At 38.7% G+C, this 19927-nt stretch overlaps 1 protein-coding gene across 4 annotated transcripts in view; it reads left to right on the top strand.

Moving 5' to 3' along the window:
* Window positions 1-953: 953 nt before the first annotated feature.
* The window catches only part of LOC121421023 (ecdysone-induced protein 78C-like), a 42612-nt gene continuing 23638 nt past the window's right edge, over window positions 954-19927 (top strand). For 2 of the 4 annotated variants that reach the window (XM_041615615.1, XM_041615614.1), the window contains exon 1: window positions 955-2318. In XM_041615615.1, the coding sequence (XP_041471549.1) occupies window positions 2204-2318 (115 nt within the window). In that variant the 5' untranslated portion in view covers window positions 955-2203. Of the gene's footprint in view, window positions 2319-19927 lie in introns of all 4 variants that reach the window. The other 2 variants (XM_041615613.1, XM_041615616.1) reach the window with 2 other exon arrangements.

The raw sequence follows: 19927 nt of genomic DNA, 5'->3' as shown, positions 1-19927 counted from the left end.
TTACAATCAAATTTGGATGAATTCTTTTCAGCACCATGCTTGTTTGGTGTTTCTATTTTCATTAAATTCACCTTTTCTTTTTTCTTGGCTGGACTTTACCTTTTGATGTATATTTATTTTTGTACGATGTATTGTATATAAAAATGGTTAATGGAACATTTAGGAGATTAAGGTAGAAAATATCTCTTGTTTAATCAGAACATAATATTTTATGTCACACAAGATGGACATTTTTTTAATAAAGATAAGCTGACCATTTGGAACCATGTGGTTTCTGTATGCAAAACCTAAAGGAATTACATAATATACATTGGTCTAGACACTATTTTAACAAATACACGATTGTGGTCTACTTCTATCATGCTTTATATATATATATATATATATATATATATATATATATATATATATATATATATGCATGAGATCCTATTATTATATCTGATGGATACAATGTCTTATTGTCCTCTGTTTCACCATGGTTTCACCATGCTTTATAAAAATGCAGTTGTTCATATTTAGGCCCTATGTGTTTTTTGGACACATGCTTACTGAATCTGATATTTAATGGCTCTTTATTCGAACCTCCATCTATCCAGATGTTTCTATGTTCTTATATGTTTCCCAGTGCACAACGAGACAGTGTTAAAAATAACACCCAGCATATTGTAAAACCCTGAATGGCTTGACCACATGGTCTGAATGTCCACTCCGGGTCATTAATATGCAAATCCTCTCCGGCCAGCCAGTAATGATCAGGCGGCCTTGCATGGTCTCGTTTGCCTTCCTCGAGTTTTAAATTAATGTAGCATTGATAAGGGGATGACGTGCACTTGTTGTAAGGTCATGCCATTGAAACCCTGCTTATGTTCTCATTTCAATGTCCTCAAACCTTCTTTTGGTCACCTCTTGCTTCTGTCTTTTTCCTCTTGGTCTATTTCAAGCCTCTCTCTCTGTCTCGTCCATATAATGTTAGGAATCACCTTCGGAGGACGATAACAAAACTGGACATTCATCAGGCATTTCACACACCTCTTTCTCTCGGTGCCAGCCACCCTCTCTCTCGCTCACTTTAGCCATGTCCTGAGCTGAGGACAATCACAATAGCCTATGTCCACTCCGCTGACCATTCACTGACCACTCCACTTCGGCAGCTAATCTTTTTATTTCAATCCATTTAGATGAATGGAATCTGGGTATAGGGATTGTCGTAATCGCGTTGGTTGTTCCGTTTGTTTGCAAGCCCGGTCTTTTCAGGATAATCAAGGACCCAGCTTGATTGGTCTGAAAAGAGGACCATGTTACATGTATTCAGACAAAACCAGAAATAGTTCTCTTACAAAAGGAGAGAAGGAGGAGCACCGGTTGTAATTATCCAATGCAGTGCGCTGGGACTTGTGGATCTACTCAACGACTCACACCTTGTTCATTTCTCTCAACAAAGTTGTTTTGTTGCTGCGACCATTACGAAAATGGACAACAAGTGAAAAACAAACGACTGGTGGTGTACTTTAATAGCTGTTTCAGATTGAAGATGTTCTTTAGGCCTGCACTGTGAATCAAGCTCAACAAGTCATTTGTATCCTCGTTTTAAACTTCGGACTGCAGCTCAAGATCAGTGATTCCAAATGTGCTTGCGATTTGAAGACCAATTGCTTGACTTGAGGTGGACTTGCGATATCTTTTCCTGAAATTTTGATATTTTAATGTTCTCTTGAGATTATGGTGGCATAAAAAACAAGCACCAACATTCAGTAAAAAAGAATTGTCCTTTTATTTTCAGGAAGGTTATTCCAGTGTCTCTGAATGCATTTCAGTCAAGAATGAAATGTTTTGACCAATCTTTTTAGAGAAAACAATTATTTTAACTGGACCATTTACATTTTCTAGTAGTCGATTTGTGGAGTATTCATTTACAACCCTGAATGGTATATCTGATTCAACATTTGACATTCTAATGAGAAAAAAATTATAATTCAAAGAGTGGAATTGTAGGTTCACATGCGTGCATGTGCTGGAGGAAGTGATAAAATTCTTCAAGACTATCATTGTCACCCTGCAAAGTGTGATCTCGTGCTATCTGATACCATTTTCTTTGCGTGACTTTGACGCTGCCAAACTAGATTAGAGAAGGACATCACACTGATACGGTTTTCACGGAATTCTCGGAAGAAGGTGCCAGCAGCCAATATCATTTTTTTTAATGACTGGATTCGATTTCTTACCAGAAGCCATGTTTGAGCAAGTCTTGGGAGCTCTGTCCAATGTTCCGGTTCCCATGCCTGGCAATGCTGGGGCATCACCGGCGACGTTTGGAGGTAAGGGATGAATGACGATGATGATGATGATGATAGGGGTGATGATGATAATGATGATGGTAATGATAGCGATGATGATTGTGATGATGATGATGGTAATGATGATAGTGATGATGATGAAGTTAATGATGATGATGGTAATGATGATGGTGGTGGAAGTGATGGTAATGCGATGATTCAATTCATTTATTTCCATATTCAAATTCAAATTGTACAATATGAAAACATGATCAAAAATACAAACAAGAATTAATTAGAAATGGCAAAATACAAAAACATTACCAGTAGGCCTACCAAAAGCTACAAAAAATACAAAAAACAAACCAAAAAAGCAGAACATATGATGCTTCTTATGACGATGATTGTGATGATGATGGTGATGATCATGATGAGGTTATGATGATGATGGTGATGATGATGATGATAATGAAGATGATAACAACGATGATGATGATGATGACGATAATGATGATGATGATCCTGCTGCTGATGGTGATAATCTTCAAATTGATTTGGTAGTGCCAGTGGTAATTATTCACTTAGTACATCTGTGGCTGCCATGGAATTAGTACTTTAATATCAGTATGACTGCTTTTTGTATTCTAAGCTTGTATAAACTATTCTTGTATGCAGGAGGAGTAGTTTGATAGCCCCCCCCCCCCACATCTCCCATTTTCCTTTTTTATTGAAAATCTAAAAGAAATTCATCCAAAGGATGCACTAAGTCAATGGATATCTAAAACATGCTCTTGTGGTCAGCTAAGTCAATTGTCCACTCAGCTTTATAATGCTCTTGAATATTTTACAGTATTTAATTATGGCCCCTTTATCCATGAAAAAATAGTAATCCTACATTTATCCATAATATTTTGGTTTCTCTCTCTTTAGAATACCTGTACAACAAGAATAATTATCACAGATAATTTTCCTTTAATTCATGGACTGTTGGTGAATGATGCATTTGAGGATTTTGGTCCTTGATTCTGCCCGTTTTGATGAGGTCATAAGAACATAATCATGACAGCTAGTGATGGTCAGTGTGTCTCTTGACCATTGGACATGGGGGTCATGAGTGGTCACTAGGGGTCTGACACGTGATGTCCAGTAGGGTGATGTCCGTTTTTGGTTTACATATGTTTGACATGATTTCATGTCATCCATAGAAGATTGTATGCATCATGCCTTGCCAATTTGAGGAGTACTGATTAAATGATGTTGACGTCTATGGTGATGAACATTGACACCATGTTTTTCAGTTTTCGTATCCTCTGATATCATGCTGTTGAATTTGTTGACTGTTTGATAATCATGAAAAATGGAAGACTTTGACCAAAAGGTATTTTGTCTCCCCCTTCCAACCGTTATTGACTGAAAAAAAGTTTGCTCATTTTCTTTATATTTCTTGCACCAAATACATTAAAGTCATGAATAGGAGACAATTGAGTTTTTGCAGATTTCTCTCTCTCTTTTGTACTAATCCATCATGAATGAGGGGGGGGGGGCATTGAAACCCTTTCTTCTTTTAGTTCTACCACAATATGTACGAAGGTAGCTTGTTGAAGAGATTTCAATTCAAACTTTAATGTACATAGCCCCCAATAGTATTGACTCAACGGAGCATGCGGCAACTGCTCTGAGTCAAGCCCAACTCTAGGTGGTTTCAAACCGCCTCGATCACAAGAATCCCCTTAAATTAAATTACGAGAACTTTTTTAGGCTAAAAAATACCCATTAATTATTCCTGCATTCATACCGCCCTGAAAATACCCTTTTCGGGATAAGTTCCCGAATTTACGAGCATGCGCAGTATGGTCTGATAAGCAGGCAAAATCACTAGCCTAGCAGCCACCCATGCCACCGCGCCCAATGACACGCTGGTCTAAAAGTTCCCATAATGTGCTTTCACATTGCCAAAATACCTGCGACCTTGGATAAATCCCTGCGAAAGTTCTCGTAATTTCGCCAAGTACGTACTATTTAGCGGGTATTTTCTTTCGGGGAAATTACGCGTAGTTTGCTTTCACATTACCAAAATTCCTGGTATTTTCTGATCGGGGTAAATTTCCCGATCAGAGAATACCTGGAACTGACGAACTTTCGAGGCGGTCTGAAACCACCTTCTGATATACTTGTCACACCAGTGACAGGTCTCAGTCTGCGGCGGGTGGTTCACGCCGGACCTCCCCCCTTTTCTGGGAAGCCCATCTGAACTTGGTTTCGAATCACTTCCCCCCCTCCGGAGGGGGGAGAGGAGAGCGGGTGGAAGGGTCCAGGCCACGACGCCAGTGACATCCAGGGGATGACTTGCACTTCCACTAGGTATGAGTTAGCCCAGGGAAAGAATTAGATCAGCATTTTTTGTTTGCTCATCTTCATCATAATTTCATGGCTACACTCATGGCTAAAATGCATGTATCTTGCATCTTTTTTTTCTACTTCAATGTACATGTACTGCAGCTTGCAACACATGTGATTTCCATGTCAGATGAAGGCTAGGTCCTGAAAGTATTAATATATGTATCCTTGTCTTAATTAGCCGGTGGACATTTTGAACATGACGTAGATGAGATAAGGATGTGAGCTGTAAACTGAAGTGATAGCTTTTTATTAGTCATTAAGGATTATGTAACCTACCTAGGCCTAGATGCAGTGTAGGGCCTATAGATTTGTTACACAATTCAAATATACAAAATTTATCCAGGTTTTGTTGCTGTTATTCACCAATTATGAAGTGAAGCACTGTGCTTTGTATGATTGTTTTTAATTGTTATTAGGCCTATGTATTTTAAAGGAAATATGTTTTCATATCTAGTATCAGTATGAGGTTTAAGGACCCCATTGGAAATAAGCCATCTCGGCTTTCATGGGCAATCCTGTCAAGGTATACACTACTGTTCATATTTTTCATGTACTTGTTCACAGTTACCTGACAAATAAAATCAATCAATCAACATGATCCTCCCATTTCTTTGCTAGCATTTGCTATATTGCAGAGAACTCCTATAAACAACACTCTTAAAACAAATTAGTCAAATTGACTAGACCAGTAGTCAGCTGGGTGCAACTGATACAACAATCACTGATCTATTCTAGTCAGATATAAATCCGTTCTAGTTAGAAAATAGTCAAATATGACTAGAAGAACAGTTGCACACAAATATTAACTAGCCATTTTTGAGCGACTTGTTTTAGAGTGAAGCGATGCAGTTTCCCAGTGAGTTATCTTTCTTATTTTTATTTCTTGTATTTATATTGTGCTTTGTAATTATTTTGTGAATATGTTTGACTGTGAAATGAAAAGAATAAAATTAAAATTCAATCGATCAATCAGGGAAAGAAACCCAACTTTTTATCTGGTAACCAGCTAGAATTTATTGTTTTGCTATTAATATTCTTTTTTGTAAAGGAACAAAATACATTTTTTTTCTTCTTAGTTCAGATTAAAAAAAACAATAGTCTATATCATCCTTACAATGCAGACCCTGATAGCATAAAAGCCATGTGCTTTCATTGTAGAATTACCTGGGAAGAGACCACACATTGCACATCTTTATTATTTAAAAAACATAAACAATCCTTGAGAGAAGAATAGCTTTGTCCTTAAATGACCTCAGTGAACCATTATCAGGTACTTATCAGCTCCCCTCTCAATGCCTTCTGGCCCATAACACCTCAAGGGTACCTGTTACATAATAGCCCACCTTGTAGTCTACCTCCTCAGCCACTTTGCCTATTTCATCAGACTATTAATCGAGTCTTCGAAACGAGGTCAAGCCTTAAAATCAATTCTTTAATAATTATAAAAATCAGGACCACTTTATTATGAAGAACAATAGAATATTCAATTTTCGAAGCTTAATTTAATTACTTTAAACCTTCAGCTGTTGTAATCAATTCATGAATGGTCTGTATTTGTAAAATACTTTAATATATGTCCCTATTGATAAGATGTTTTACTGGTAGTTGTTGGAGTAATAATGTGATAGCCAATTATCCTAAATAATTCTATAGTCTGCTTGTCCTTGCTGAAATTTTATATAGTTTTTTTTTCTAAAGAAATGAATTATTATACAAGTGATTCTTCCTGTTTTTATTTCTTCACATTGCTGCATTTTATGACAAATTATTGTTCATGATTTCTTTGGGAGATAATAGAGACTGTCCTTCAAATGCTTTATTTTTTTTTAAAGATAATTTTACTCTTAATTCCATTATGGCTTTTTGTGTGGGATTTCATGTCTCCTTGCTTTTTCTTTTGTTGTTTGTTTTGTAGGTCCCACCCTAAACCATGCTTCTCCCTATTTCTCTTCTTATTCCTATTTCTCCCTTTCTTTATTATTTTGCTCTCCCCAATTCTTTTATAAAAGGTATTGAAAAAAACTAACGTCCTGTTTTATTGAAAGTAATTCATGATTTTTGCATTGTTTCTAATATCATCTTTTTCCTTCTACAACCAAGCCAAGGCTACTCAAAAAAAAGGTGAAGTAAAATAAATCAATAAGTAAAATCAATTTTGTTTTTAATAGCCGAGTAAGGAACAACATAGTTAAGAATTTCAAAAAGGTCTGTTTTCATCTTTTATTTGTTTTATTACTAATAAAATTGCTTTTACCCATTATTTGCAAGCCACCAGCTAAGAAAAAAAAGCTGAATTCAAAATTTGGAAGCTATAAAGCAAGACTGGGGATGGCACAACAGCATTGATCTTTGTTGTCTTGTTATTTTCTGCCAATCCACCAAAGCCTTGCCTAGGAAAAAATAAAAGTTCATGGAGAGAAAAAAGTACTAAAATGGAACTATCCTCTATGGCCTGTATTCTGAAGTCAGGTTTAACTTAGACCATGGTCTAAGTCTGTGCTAAAATTATGGAAAGCCAAATGTTCAAAGATTCTATTTATATTTTATATTTCTTATGTTCACTATTTTGTTTGTTTTTGCTTTCATAATGAAGAAAAATGCTTCAGTAAACATTCCCAGACAATTATTAACAATTTGGGTGTCATATGAGTTAATAAATTTGATTTGTATTGTAAGGGATTTGTGAACCAATTGGCTCTCCATAGTTAAACCACAACTTTAAACCAGAGTTTAAGTTAAACCCGACTTCAGAATACGGGCCAATGGGTTTAGAATTGTTGATATTGACACGTTCTGCAGCAGGTCAAATTTGTTAAGGTTTTTAATATTTTTTGGGGCTACTTTTCACAACTTACTGCCTATCAGCGTGTCTCTGAAGCTACAGCATTGGATAAGATTTAACATTGCAAGGAATGGAGATTTCCCAGGGCTTTTTTTAGCATTCCGGGGGGGGGGGGGGGGTTGAAATTACCCTGAGCCCCGTCCCCCCTGTTCTTCAGTAATGATAACAAAGCAGATCAGCTCTTTTGTATAGTCCTAGATACAGTTTCTTTATCCCTGATACTTTGTTGTACTTTCACTGTCTGGGAAATAAATCAGTGTTATGTAACATTTTCCATGCGAAAGTAAAACTCCGCCAACAACTCATTGTGTTTTATTTCGACCATGCTTCCGGATAGGACAACGACTGTGGGATTTTTTTGTTTGTTGAAAACATAGTGGTCTAACCATAATATCCTGCTTTGCAATTACAATTTAATGTCCAAGAGTGATAGAAAGAGAGAGAGAGAGAGACTGTGTTCACCCATCCTTTAAGGGGGGGGGGTATTATTCTTCTCTGTGTCTCAGAAAATTAGCAGATTGATATTAAGTTATTTAAAAGAAATGTTTAATAATAATAATGATAGTCAGTTCTTGTATAGCGCATAACACATTATGAATAGCGTCTCTATGCACTTCCAAAGGACTCAGATATTGGTACCCTGGCTGTAGCTCAAGCAGCTTTTATGCGCTCGGCATTTCAAGGAATAAATTCCTGCCAGGTACCCATTCACCTCACCTAGGTTGAGTGCAGCACAATGTGGATTACTTTCTCGCTGAGGGAAACTATGCCATGACTGGGATTTGAATCCACGACCCTCTGATTAAGTATCATTTGCTCTTTTTTTCGCATCCCCAGGAGGTAGAGATATAGGCACATTCTCCCTATTTCCCCCCATAATATGCTATCACCTCCACCCCTTCCCCTCACCCCCCCCCCATCTGCCTGTCCCCAGCTCAACCCTCCCCCTTCTCTTGCCTCCCCAAACCCGTCACTGTTTCTAATTCCATATGGATAACTGGTCTTTGAGTCATCCCCCAACAAAAACTTTGTGAAATCCATCCCCCATCCTGGGCCGCTAATAAACTGAGTCTAGACGGGAAGTTTTAAACAAATCACATCGATTTCACTGAAATTGGGGGTAAGCAATCCATCCCTCCTAAATTGGCCAGCATGGACACAAATTAGATGCATGATGAGTAGGCCTCCATGACATCATGTTCAAAGTTTCTGTGATACATATTTTCCTGTACCAAAGATTTTGTAAAAGAAAATGCTCTTCCTTCCTTAAATGGTTGATCTATTTCTCTCCTGATTCATATTAAATTCTTTGTTTTTCTTGTGAAACCATTACGTGCATTCAACCCACCTTGATATTTGTTGATTTGGTGCTATGTCAGTAATTTTTATTCAAAACTATATTTGACATTTAAGTCTCACCAAAAATTAGTCTACTGTGCAAACTCTTCACTCAAGTTAAATGGTCTGAATGCGTAGCCTACAATGGCCTGTTTAGTGAAGGCAACCCTCTCATACAGGAAATTGCAACAGCAAGTTTTATATGTACTAGTCTTGTTTGAAGACCCTCTTGTTGATCAAAGCGTCAGTAATGGTTTGTGCATGCAGACTACCAGAAACGGTGGGACTTTTTTTTGTTTGAAAAGCTGGACATGCTGGTGTTCTACTAAAATGTTGAGTGTAGGAATGTGTCTACCACGAAGCCATGGATAAAAGTCATCAAACTTTTGTCAAAGGTTTCTCAGCAATTTTTTTCTTGAGCAATATTATTACCCTAAAAAGTGGTATTCTGAAGATTTGGACATTCTTGGGGATCTATACTATCCCTTAACCATGTGAGGGAGATGAGACCTCCAAACCACAATTATGCATTAGGGCCATCTTTTGTTCAGCATGATTGATGAGACCTGAACACAGTTTGAACTTGAACAGAAGGTGGTTTCAGACCGCCTCGAAAATTAGAACTTCCGCAGATATTTTGGAAAGCAAATAACACGTAATTTCCCTGAAAGAAAAAACGTGCTAAATAGGAGGTACTTGTCAAAACTTATGAGAACTTTCACGGGGATTTTTCCAACATTGCAGGTATTTTGGCAATGTTAAAGCAAATTACGTGAACTTTTAGCACAGCGCGTAGTAGGGCGCGGGCCGTGGGTGGCTGCTGGGATAGCGATTTTGAATCTCGCACCTTGCTTGCTTATCAAACCATATACTGCGCATGCTCGTATCTTCAGGAACTTTTCTCAAAGGGTATGTTTCGGGGAGGTGTGAATGTGGGAATAATTAACGGTATTTACTTGCCTGAAGAAAGTTCTCATAAATTAACAGGGATTCTTGTGATCAAGGCGGTTTGAAACCACCTAGAGTTATATTTGGAGATGGGCTGGATTTGAGGAGAGGAAAGAATGTGGAAAGGGAAATAATGGGGAAAGGAAGAAAAAAAAGGATTGACATTTGCAGTAAAAGGATTTGAGAAATAGGATAGGTGGAAAAATCTAAGCATGAGATTAATAAGAATTGAAACAGGAAACAGAGTAAAAGCAAATTTAAGAATTGGCCTATTTGAAATAAGAATTAATAAGTATTACCCTGTTTTCATAAGGGCGCCGTATAATTTTTTTCAACAAATAAATTCATGTCTTTTCCCATTTACCACACCTGGGTGGTGTGTGGCAAATGTAGATCAACGCCTGTCCACAAGATGTTAGTTCATATCATCAAAGCTCTGCCAGACCAACACATTTCTATTACAGGAAGATGGATTTCTTGAAGAAACATTTCTTTGAAATCTAAGTTTTTGTATCAGGAAAGTGGGATACAAGTTGTTACCATTGTAATTCTGAGTTGCTTGTTAGGAATGCAGAGTATTTATTCCCTGCTTTTTTTGTCTTGGAGTTGGATTGGAATAATTCTCAGCCTTGACCTTAACTTTTCTTGCAACTATGTAAATACTCAGGAAAATGGATGTTTGGTATGGGGATTTAAAAATTTGGATGCAGGAGGGAAGGTCTTATAAGCAATACATTCAATTTAGGGTGCGTTTATGCTTCCACTTTTCAGGCCAGAATCAGCGTTTCCAAACGTGATTAGTCCAAAACACGGTTGCGTCCATGCTTACTTTCATTTAAACGCTGTTTCAAAACGCCGTTTCAAAACGCCGATCGTAAACTCACAAAAAGGTGCGTTTATAAAGGTCGTCTGACCAGAATCAGGCTTTCTGGGGAAGCATAAACAGAACCACGATCGTAAACGTGTTTGAATGACGTCATTTGGTTCATGCTTCCGGTGAGATGAAAATCTGCGGGCAAAAACAGTCGTATTGCTCCATGTTATCTCTACGTAATAACAACAATCGGGGAAAAAACAAAATTTCAAGAAAGGCGCGCCCAATTTGACCTCGCTTTACGATGCGAAGCCAGCTGGAGATCATGATTTACTCTGAAAAGTGAAGCATAAACAGCACTCCCAGAACCACGTTTACGATCGGCGTTTTGAATTGACGTTTGAAATGGCTGATTCTGTCCTCGCAATGGAAGCATAAACACACCCTTAGTGAAGAGAAAAAGAACAAGGAAAGCAGGGAATGGGAAGAGGAACTGTGAGCACAAAATTAGAAATAAAGTGTTATGAAGTTGTAAGTGTAAAATATTCAAATTCCTAGTCGTGAATTCATGAGTAAGTGGATGAAGAAAATGAATCATGGCTTTTTGTTTTACATGCTGTTTGTATACATATCACATAATGCTGTGTGGAATGTTATGCAACGCTTTTTACTGCATGAACCTTACAGTAAGTTGTTAAAAAACTTTAGACAAGTGTTCTTAATTTCTTGCTGATTAAATATAAAAAATTAAACTTTGTTGTTTTTAAGATCTTAAACACTGGTTTGCACTGTTTGAACAACAATTGTAAGGTGTATTTAGTAAACAATGCTGTATAAACAGTTTGAACAGCTTTTTTTCTACCGTGTATTTCAGCAGCACATGTAAAAAGGAAAGGTTGAATGTGAGAGATGCTATAACTTGTGATTGCAATGTCTGAAGTGAGCGACTAGGCGGCTTCGCTCACACAACAAATTTATAGATCCATCCCGTCAATGAAAGAAATATCATAAAGAAATGACCCAATTCTGGTCACCTGCATACATCGCCGCTTCCATATGAAATATCTGATCGCCGTGGCAACGGCATATTTGGACTGGATTGAGCTGGCAGTGACCATGGTCCTTGGAGTCCTGTGGCCACGCCCATTTTTCGTCCCCGAGGACCGGTGTCATGTCGAAAAGGGGGTAAGCTTTTCAATCAGTGCTGTTCTAATTTGACTGGTTCAGAGGCTCTAGGCTTGACTCAAAGACTCTGCAAAAGTTCTTTTCAATCCTTAAAAATAAAATGGAGGGGGAGAAAAGGCAGCTTGTGCAAAATAACAAGTAGTAGAAATTCAGTCATTAGAATTTTAGAAATGCAGTACGATAAGAGGGGAAGGGGAGGAAAGACTTGTTTAATCTGTAATAAATCTAGGAATTATTTTTGCAACAATCATGACCCCATCACTTATTTTTATCATTAAAAACAAAGACAACAATCTTCTACCCCTCCCCATATTTGTTTTTATCAGTTTGAAAACCTATCCTCCTTCAGTCTCAACTCCTGCCCCTCCCCCCTTCTAGTGAAGCTTTTGCTGAGCTGATGATCCGAAGCACTGTTTGAAGACATTAAAATTTGTGAGATATTTCCTATTTTTGAGCAAGCGCCATGAGCGCCCAGCTGAGGCGGATACCGGCGCTATACAAGAACCCATCATCATCAGCTATTCATCTATTTCTGTTAATTCAGTTATAATGTCATTAATAGAGTAAGCTCATTTGACCCTTGTTTATCAGTTGAATAAACACAGAAAGGGAATTAGATATGGCGTGAAAATCATGGGATGTAAGAACCGGGGGGGGGGGGGGGCAGAGACATGGAAGAGGAAGGGGGTGAGAGGGGGAAAGGGGATAGGGAAGAGGGGGAGGGAGGTTAAGCAAGGAAGGGGGTGGTGAGGGAGAGAATGGAGCAAGGGGGAGGAGGAAGCAAGAGAGATGGGGAGGGAGTTGTCAGCTCATTTTGAAGAACGAACGTTGAAGGGGAAGGGGATACAGAAAAAGAAAGAGGGAGTGGGAGAGAGTTGAGAAAGGGATCGTAAGAGATGAGAAAATCAAAGAAGAAAAGGAGAGAGGGGTCAGGAGTACGGGGAGCAAGGGGAATGGCAGTGAGCGGGAAGGGGGATGAGAGTTTGACGATAAGCATGAGGGGGGGGGGGGTGCTTGAAGGTTAGCCTACAGATGATGAAATGGAAGGAGGAGGGGTGTAGTGGTCAATGTTCATCTTTTGTCCACAATCTGAACAAATTTTGTGGTCAGAAGACAGAGTTGACAAGTCCAAGGTTTACAATCCATTACTATTTTTGTTTGACCATGGAGGCTACCTCCATGGTTTGACCAATAGGGGAGACAAGCTTTAAAATTGTCAAATTCTACATAATGAAAATCACATGATATCACTCATTACTTTGGTAGGCCTATATGTATATTTCATGCTACATATATTTAGATTTTATTATTCAAGGTCCTTATGACATGAGCAATAACTGAATCTGTAGGTCTCTACCTACATGTATGACCCTCCATAAATCCATTTCCATTGAAATTGTATCCTCTGCATGCAAAAGAAATGTGTTTGTCCATGCATGTAAATGTATTTTGTGAAACATAAATTCTAGTGTTATCATGATAAAATTAGTAAACTTGGGAAACTTGTTTCCAAAAATGAACCTCCTTATTCCCTTTGTTTCAAAAAAATTATTCTCTCTTCATTCTTCTTATTTGATAGTTTTATATTAATAAAAGAAATTATATTTACAAAATGGTTGGAAATTATTTTTCAAAGTCAGATGAAGTAAAAAAAAAGTAATTAAGACAGAAACCACATGAAGAATAATGTGAAAAAACACAGCCTCCCCCTCTTTTTTCTTAAAGCCTGTGTATAGCTTTGGTAAAGGGTCAATAATGTGATTGATAATCGAATATATCATCTAATATGACAGTCTTACTGAAGCGTAGAGACCGTTAGATATTTTTCCAACTGCACTTCTCTGAGAAAATTTCAAATCTTGGATATATAGCGCCCTCTCTCGGCGATGCTTGTTTTAAATTAAAAAAATGGGCATTCAAGCACTTATCTTATAAATTTAGTGATTAGATATCCAAAGTTACAGACAAAGAACATATCTTGAAAGTTTCAGCCCATTCCATGATTTGGAATAGGATTTAATTGAAAGACAAAAACACACAGATATTTTAATTTGATCGGGTGACCCGATCAAGTTAAATTTCCATGTAAAATCGCAAAATTTATCCTGTAAAACACATTTTCATTTCATATCCTCCACATCATAACTGTTATAGGGCATATCCATTCATATTAGCTAGCAATGAATTGGAATAGTGATAGGTGCATTTTGGTGGATTTACCAAAACTATACACAAGCTTTAAATTAAATAATTTTGAATGTCTCCACACTTCCACCTAAAGATGAACAGCCACAATCTGGAGGGTTTTATCTTTATCAGAGTGTTGGAAAATGTGTGATAATGGATGAATATGACCCTCGGGTCCATTGTTTCTCAAGATTTTCATTTCAACTTTGTTTATATGTAAGGTTGAGAAGTTGAAGGACTTTGGAAGGTTAAAGTCAATAAAAACAAACTTGGTGTAGAAACCGTTGGCCACACGATTGATCACCTGTTGGCTCAAAGAATGTCATCGTTTCCTCCTCTTTGTTTTCATCAATCTGGGTGGTGTTTCACAAAGATTTAAGTATGACTTAGAGTCGCACTTTAATGTCTAGTTGCGCGCAGTATAAAAGGCATGACAGCATTGGTCAGATCATGCCAAGAGGACGCGCACTACTGCGTATTGATAAATAAGATTGCGCGTTGCATACCATGTACGCGTCGACATTTAAGTGCGACCTAAGTCATACTTAAATCTTTGTGAAACACCCCCCAGGTCTGGAAACCAAATAAAAGTGGCCATTGTCAACATCATCAATGTTCATCTTTTCTTTGATGGCCCCATATTTTATTTCCTCATCATGCAAGTTCAAAACAAAATAAGAATGACATTTTTTTTTCAATAATGTCCACATGTTTCATCATAATCATTTAACCTGTGAGTTATTTCCTTCAGAACTATTGAATTTAGCATATTTATGATGCTAAGAATAAAGGTCTTGAGAACATTTGTTATCCTAAACTACTGTATCAAAGAATTACTCCTAACATAATGATACTATCAGTGGGGTTAACATGTTTTATGTTTTTGCAGTAGGGGCATTAATGTTGGGGTGCACCCCCAGTTGGACTCACTACCTCCACTCACCCCTAGTTGCCACACAGAAATTTAAAGAAAAAAAGGAGGATCAGCCCCTTGCCTCTCACATTTTTTCTTGCCCTCCGCTACCCCCCCCCCCCCCGCCCCTCTTTGAAAATCCTGGTGCTGCCACTGAGTTTGATGATGAGGTATGCCTACGCTCTTATATTTTGTCATATGCCTACATTTGAAGGGGGGGGGGTGAAAATCACTTAAAGTTGAAAAGTTCATTAAGTTTGCACAACAGTTCTGGCATCATGCAAGTTCAAAACAAAATACGAACAATCACCTGTATATGCTGCTGTTGACTTTGGTTTGAGTCACAGTGTTAAGAATCAATCAACGATTTCAAAGCAAACAAGAAGAAAAAAATATTGATGTTTGCTATTTGACCAAGTTAAGCACAAATGTCCTTGGTTATTTTTGCAGGCAGAGTATGTTTGTGTGTAAGGTCCATGATGATTGTGATTAGTCATAGAAATTAACTTCATCATTCATTCACAACCAATACTACATTTTTCTCCCTCTCCCCCTATTGCTGCTATGTTTGGTGACATGACATTTGCTCCTGCGACATTTGCTATGGTCTTAATATCTCAGAGGGCATATGGTTAGGAGCTAGGGGTGTAGTAGTCTTTTTGGTTTAGAATAATGTTAAGATTAGGATTAAGGGTTTATTTAGTTTCGGAGGATAAGTTTTATGTTTGGCTTAACGTGCAAAGTTTACATCGGAGCTGTTGTCGCCAGAGCAAATGTCATGGGATCGCTATGTTCACAGGATATCATACCCTTTTCATAAACACATCCTCCAATTAGCCGCCTAAGAGTAATGCGGATAATTCAATAAAAATTGCGTTCACAAACTCTGAAAATAAGCCGCATTATTTTTACGAGCGCCCGTCCTGAAAAAGGCGGATAATCGTCATGATAACTGGACACACCCCCTCTGATGCGGTTGGGTTGGAAAAGGGTGACCTTGTGACCGCACCATGGCAATTATCCGCATTATTTGGAAATGCGTTCATAAACTCAAAATCTTGTCCCGATGCTGCTTTTATGCGGATAATAGCAGCATCAAAATAATGCGGATAACTCTGGTCCTCCTCCAATTTTACGACCAAATTATGCTGTTATTAGCTGCATAATTGGGTTTATGAAAGGGGTATCAGTTGCTCATTACAACCCACTTGCATATCGCGACTATGGTTAATGTGACTAACATTACTGCTCTACAGGTCTGCAATATGTATATTATTGAGGTTTATTCCCAATATGTGCCATGTAAGCGTAATCGTATTCATATAATCTAACTTGAATATAATTGTGCAATGTCATTCATGGCTTGTGTGAATGCAACCTCAGTTATCTACTGATTTGTTACCATGTGCTTCTCTGAGTTATGTTCATATTTCAAATTAATAGGATCAGTGCGAACATGGCTACTAGTATTATGCTATGATTGTGTATTTAAAGTTGAATAGACATCTCCCCAAAACATACACATGGTATTAATGCTTCATTTGGTTGGATGTGAACACATCCAATGTGACATAATGTCCAAGCGTGTGACTCTCAATTCAGTGTTTCATTTGATGGGATATGAACACATCCACTGTCACATAACATCCAAGCACATGACTGTTCACTCGATGTCCTTGCTGTGGTCAGAGGAGTTCATACGTCCAAGGTTTATTACGTTGTGGATAAACATTCTTGAGGTTGACCCTCCCAAGGATAGAGATGACCAATGGTCACTTGAGACAAATGATGTAAATAAAGTTTGTGGTCAGGAGATAAAAACACCAATGGAATAAGAAATGGGGTGAATGTGATGGTCATGTGACAGGGTCAGGAAGTGACCCACTTCTTTTTGACAAATAGAATGTATGACATCACAATGGAACATTTCAATACAAGACGTATGACATTATGATGCACTGAAGAAAATGAATCCATGATCAATTAGAGAATAATGATTTGAGAATAATAAAAACAGTACAGCCCATGTAGGGCTAATAATAAAATTTATTTTTGTTTGCTGTTTCTTGAATCTTATTTGAAACTCTTGAAGGAGTTCCATGGCATTAAAATTAAAACATTTTAATGATTATTTAGCTTTTCCTACTGTTGTACAATATTGATGCTAAGTAGGATTACTGGAACTGCAGATGATACTTCAACTTTTTTCAATTTTTGTTTCATTGAATTTTACATGAATTTGTATTCAGAGAAAGGCATTTCAGATGTAAGTAGGCAAATTAAGGATACAATTTTCAAGAAAAGCATCTCTTCTGGCCCGTGCCCCCCCCCCCTCTTTTGAGAGGCACAATTAGAATTAGTAATGTTAAAACAAGAGTGTGCCCCCCCCCCGTTTCGAAAGTGAAGATTTATTTTTTTTTGCTTCCTCAGAAAATGTGCCCCCCCCTCATCGAATATCCTGGATCCAGCCCTGTCTTAGATCATGGTACATTTCTCAAAATTCCCTTTTTGACATTTCTCAATAATAATATTCCTCTTTTTTGTACTTTTGCTGTATTTTTTCTTTATGTTACATGGAAATGGTGAACAAAGAAGAAGGCCTCATTAGAGTTGAAACCTTTGAAGCAGTGAAGGAATTCAATTATTACTTTGGATATCATAACACGGTGAAAGCGATAGAGACAAAGGGCACTCATGTCAGATCAAAGAAAGTCGGAAGCCAAAGACAAACTGGATGGAGAGAATGCCTCTTTGTTTTGGCGCTCGTAAACTAAATTTACTGACCAGAAATGACTCTCCGGACAGCTCTTTTAAGGTCCGAAAAGGCTCCAGAATTTTGTTGGCACTGTTGATGTTGGGTAAATAAACCCAGGGATAAAGTAGGTGATAGCTTTCATATCCCCCTCTGACAAAGAAGACCTTCAGATGGAAAGGTGACCGGACGATGCCTTGGACTTGGAAGATGTGACCATGGTGATGATGATGATGATGATGTTATTGGTGGAGGTCTGTTAAACTGAGAGGGAAATGGTAGAGAGTGATGTTGCTTTAGAAGTTGAGGTGAGGGGGTAATGATAGTAGGGGGGGGGGCTCAGGTTAATGGGATATGGGGTGATGATGATTAGAGTAAGAAAATGATGATGTTGGAGGAAGTCTGTTCAACTGAGAGGTACATGGTAGCGAGTGATGTTGCTTTAGAAGTTGAGGTGAGGGGAATGGGGTATGGGGGAGGGGGTAATGATAGGAGGGGGGGGGGCTCAGGTTAATGGGATATGGGGTGATGATGATTAGAGTAAGAAAATGATGATGTTGGAGGAAGTCTGTTCAACTGAGAGGGAAATGTAGCGAGTGATGTTGCTTTAGAAGTTGAGGTGAGGAGGAAAGGGGATGGGGTAAAGATAGGAGGGGGGACTTGGGTTAGTGGGATAGGGGATGACGATGAGTAAGGGAATGATGATGTTGGTGGAAGTCTGTTCAACTGAGAGGGAAATGTAGCGAGTGATGTTGCTTTAGAAGTTGAGGTGAGGAGGAAAGGGCATGGGGGAGGGGGTAACGATAGGACGGGGGGGGACTCAGGTTAGTGGGATAGGGGGTGATGATGAGTAAGGGAATGATGATGTTGGTGGAAGTCTGTTCAACTAAGAGGGAAATAGTAGCGAGTGATGTTGCTTTAGAAGTTGAGGTGAGGAGGAAAGGGGATGGGGGAGGGGGTAAAGATAGGAGGGGGGGGCTCAGGTTAGTGGGAAAGGGGGTGATGGTGATAAGGAAAGGGAATGTTGGTGGAAGTCTGTTCAACTGAGAGTAAAATGGCACTAAGTGATGTTGCTCAAGAGAGGATGGGGTAATAGGGATGGAATAGGGGAAAGATGGGAGGAGGCGCTTGGTTCATGAGGGGGGGAGCTAGATGGTGATTGGAGTACAGAAATAATAGAAGTCTGTTAAACTGAGAGTAAAATGGTCGCGAGTGATGCGGCTCAAGAAGTCGGGGTAATGGGGAAGAGACGTTAAGGAGGAAAGGGGTAAGTGGAAGGAAGGGGAATGTAAAGATGTTGATTGGGGTTGGGGAATTATATTGGTAGATAGCTGGTAAACTAAGAGTAAAATGGTAGCAAGTAATGTTGCTCAAGAAGATGGGGTATAAATGGGGAAGAGAGGATAAAGTGGAAAGGGTGCGGAGAGGGGGGTTAGTGGAAGGAAGGGGGTGGTGATGTGAGTTTTCTTGATTGGAATAGGGGTATGGTATTTTAAACTGAGTGAGAGTAAAATGGAAGTGAGTGATGTTGATCCAGAGAGGTAGGAGTAAGGAGAAGGGGGGGGGGGAGTGGGAGGAGCGTGAGGGCTGGGGTGGCTGGGTTGAGCTGGGGAGGGGTTGGGATGAAGTAGTGATGAGGGATTGGAATAGAGGAATGATGTTGTCGGTAGCAGTCTGTTAAACTGAGAGTAAAATCGTATCGAGTGATGTTGCCAGAGAGAGGATGGGGTAAGTAAGGATGAGGAGGGCGATGGGTAAAAAGAAGGGTTATTGGGGATTGGGGATAATGAAGATGGGAGTTCTGTTGATTGGAATAGGGAAATGATGATGTTGGTGGAAGTATGATGAAGTGAGAGTAGAATAGCTGGGACTGATTCTGCTCATACGCTTTAAAAAAAAATCAGTCAAAATGACTTATAAATCTAGTCGGATGGGTGCAACTGTTACGCTACTAGACCTACTTATCAACTCTTCAATGAGAAATTAGCCAAGTAAATCATTTGAGGTGAAAATAAGAGGAATGAATATTGATGTTTTTATATGTATCTTTATGTTATGCTACAATTGTCCCCACCATGATCTGTGTGATAAAAATGGAGGGTGCTTTAATACCCCACACCTCAGTCATCACATTTCCAGCTTGTCCCCAAACTGGACATGACTTACGAAAGTAGGAAGTCCAGTGCCGGCTCTTGAGTGTCATGAACAATCGCCGACCGCAATTTACGATGTCCAAGCAGGTTTTGTGGATTATGTGTAAAGAACCCTCCCC

The sequence above is a fragment of the Lytechinus variegatus genome, chromosome 9 (genome assembly GCF_018143015.1).
Source record: "Lytechinus variegatus isolate NC3 chromosome 9, Lvar_3.0, whole genome shotgun sequence".
NCBI classification, from domain to species: domain Eukaryota; kingdom Metazoa; phylum Echinodermata; class Echinoidea; order Temnopleuroida; family Toxopneustidae; genus Lytechinus; species Lytechinus variegatus.
This window is presented reverse-complemented; position numbering and strand designations above follow the sequence as displayed.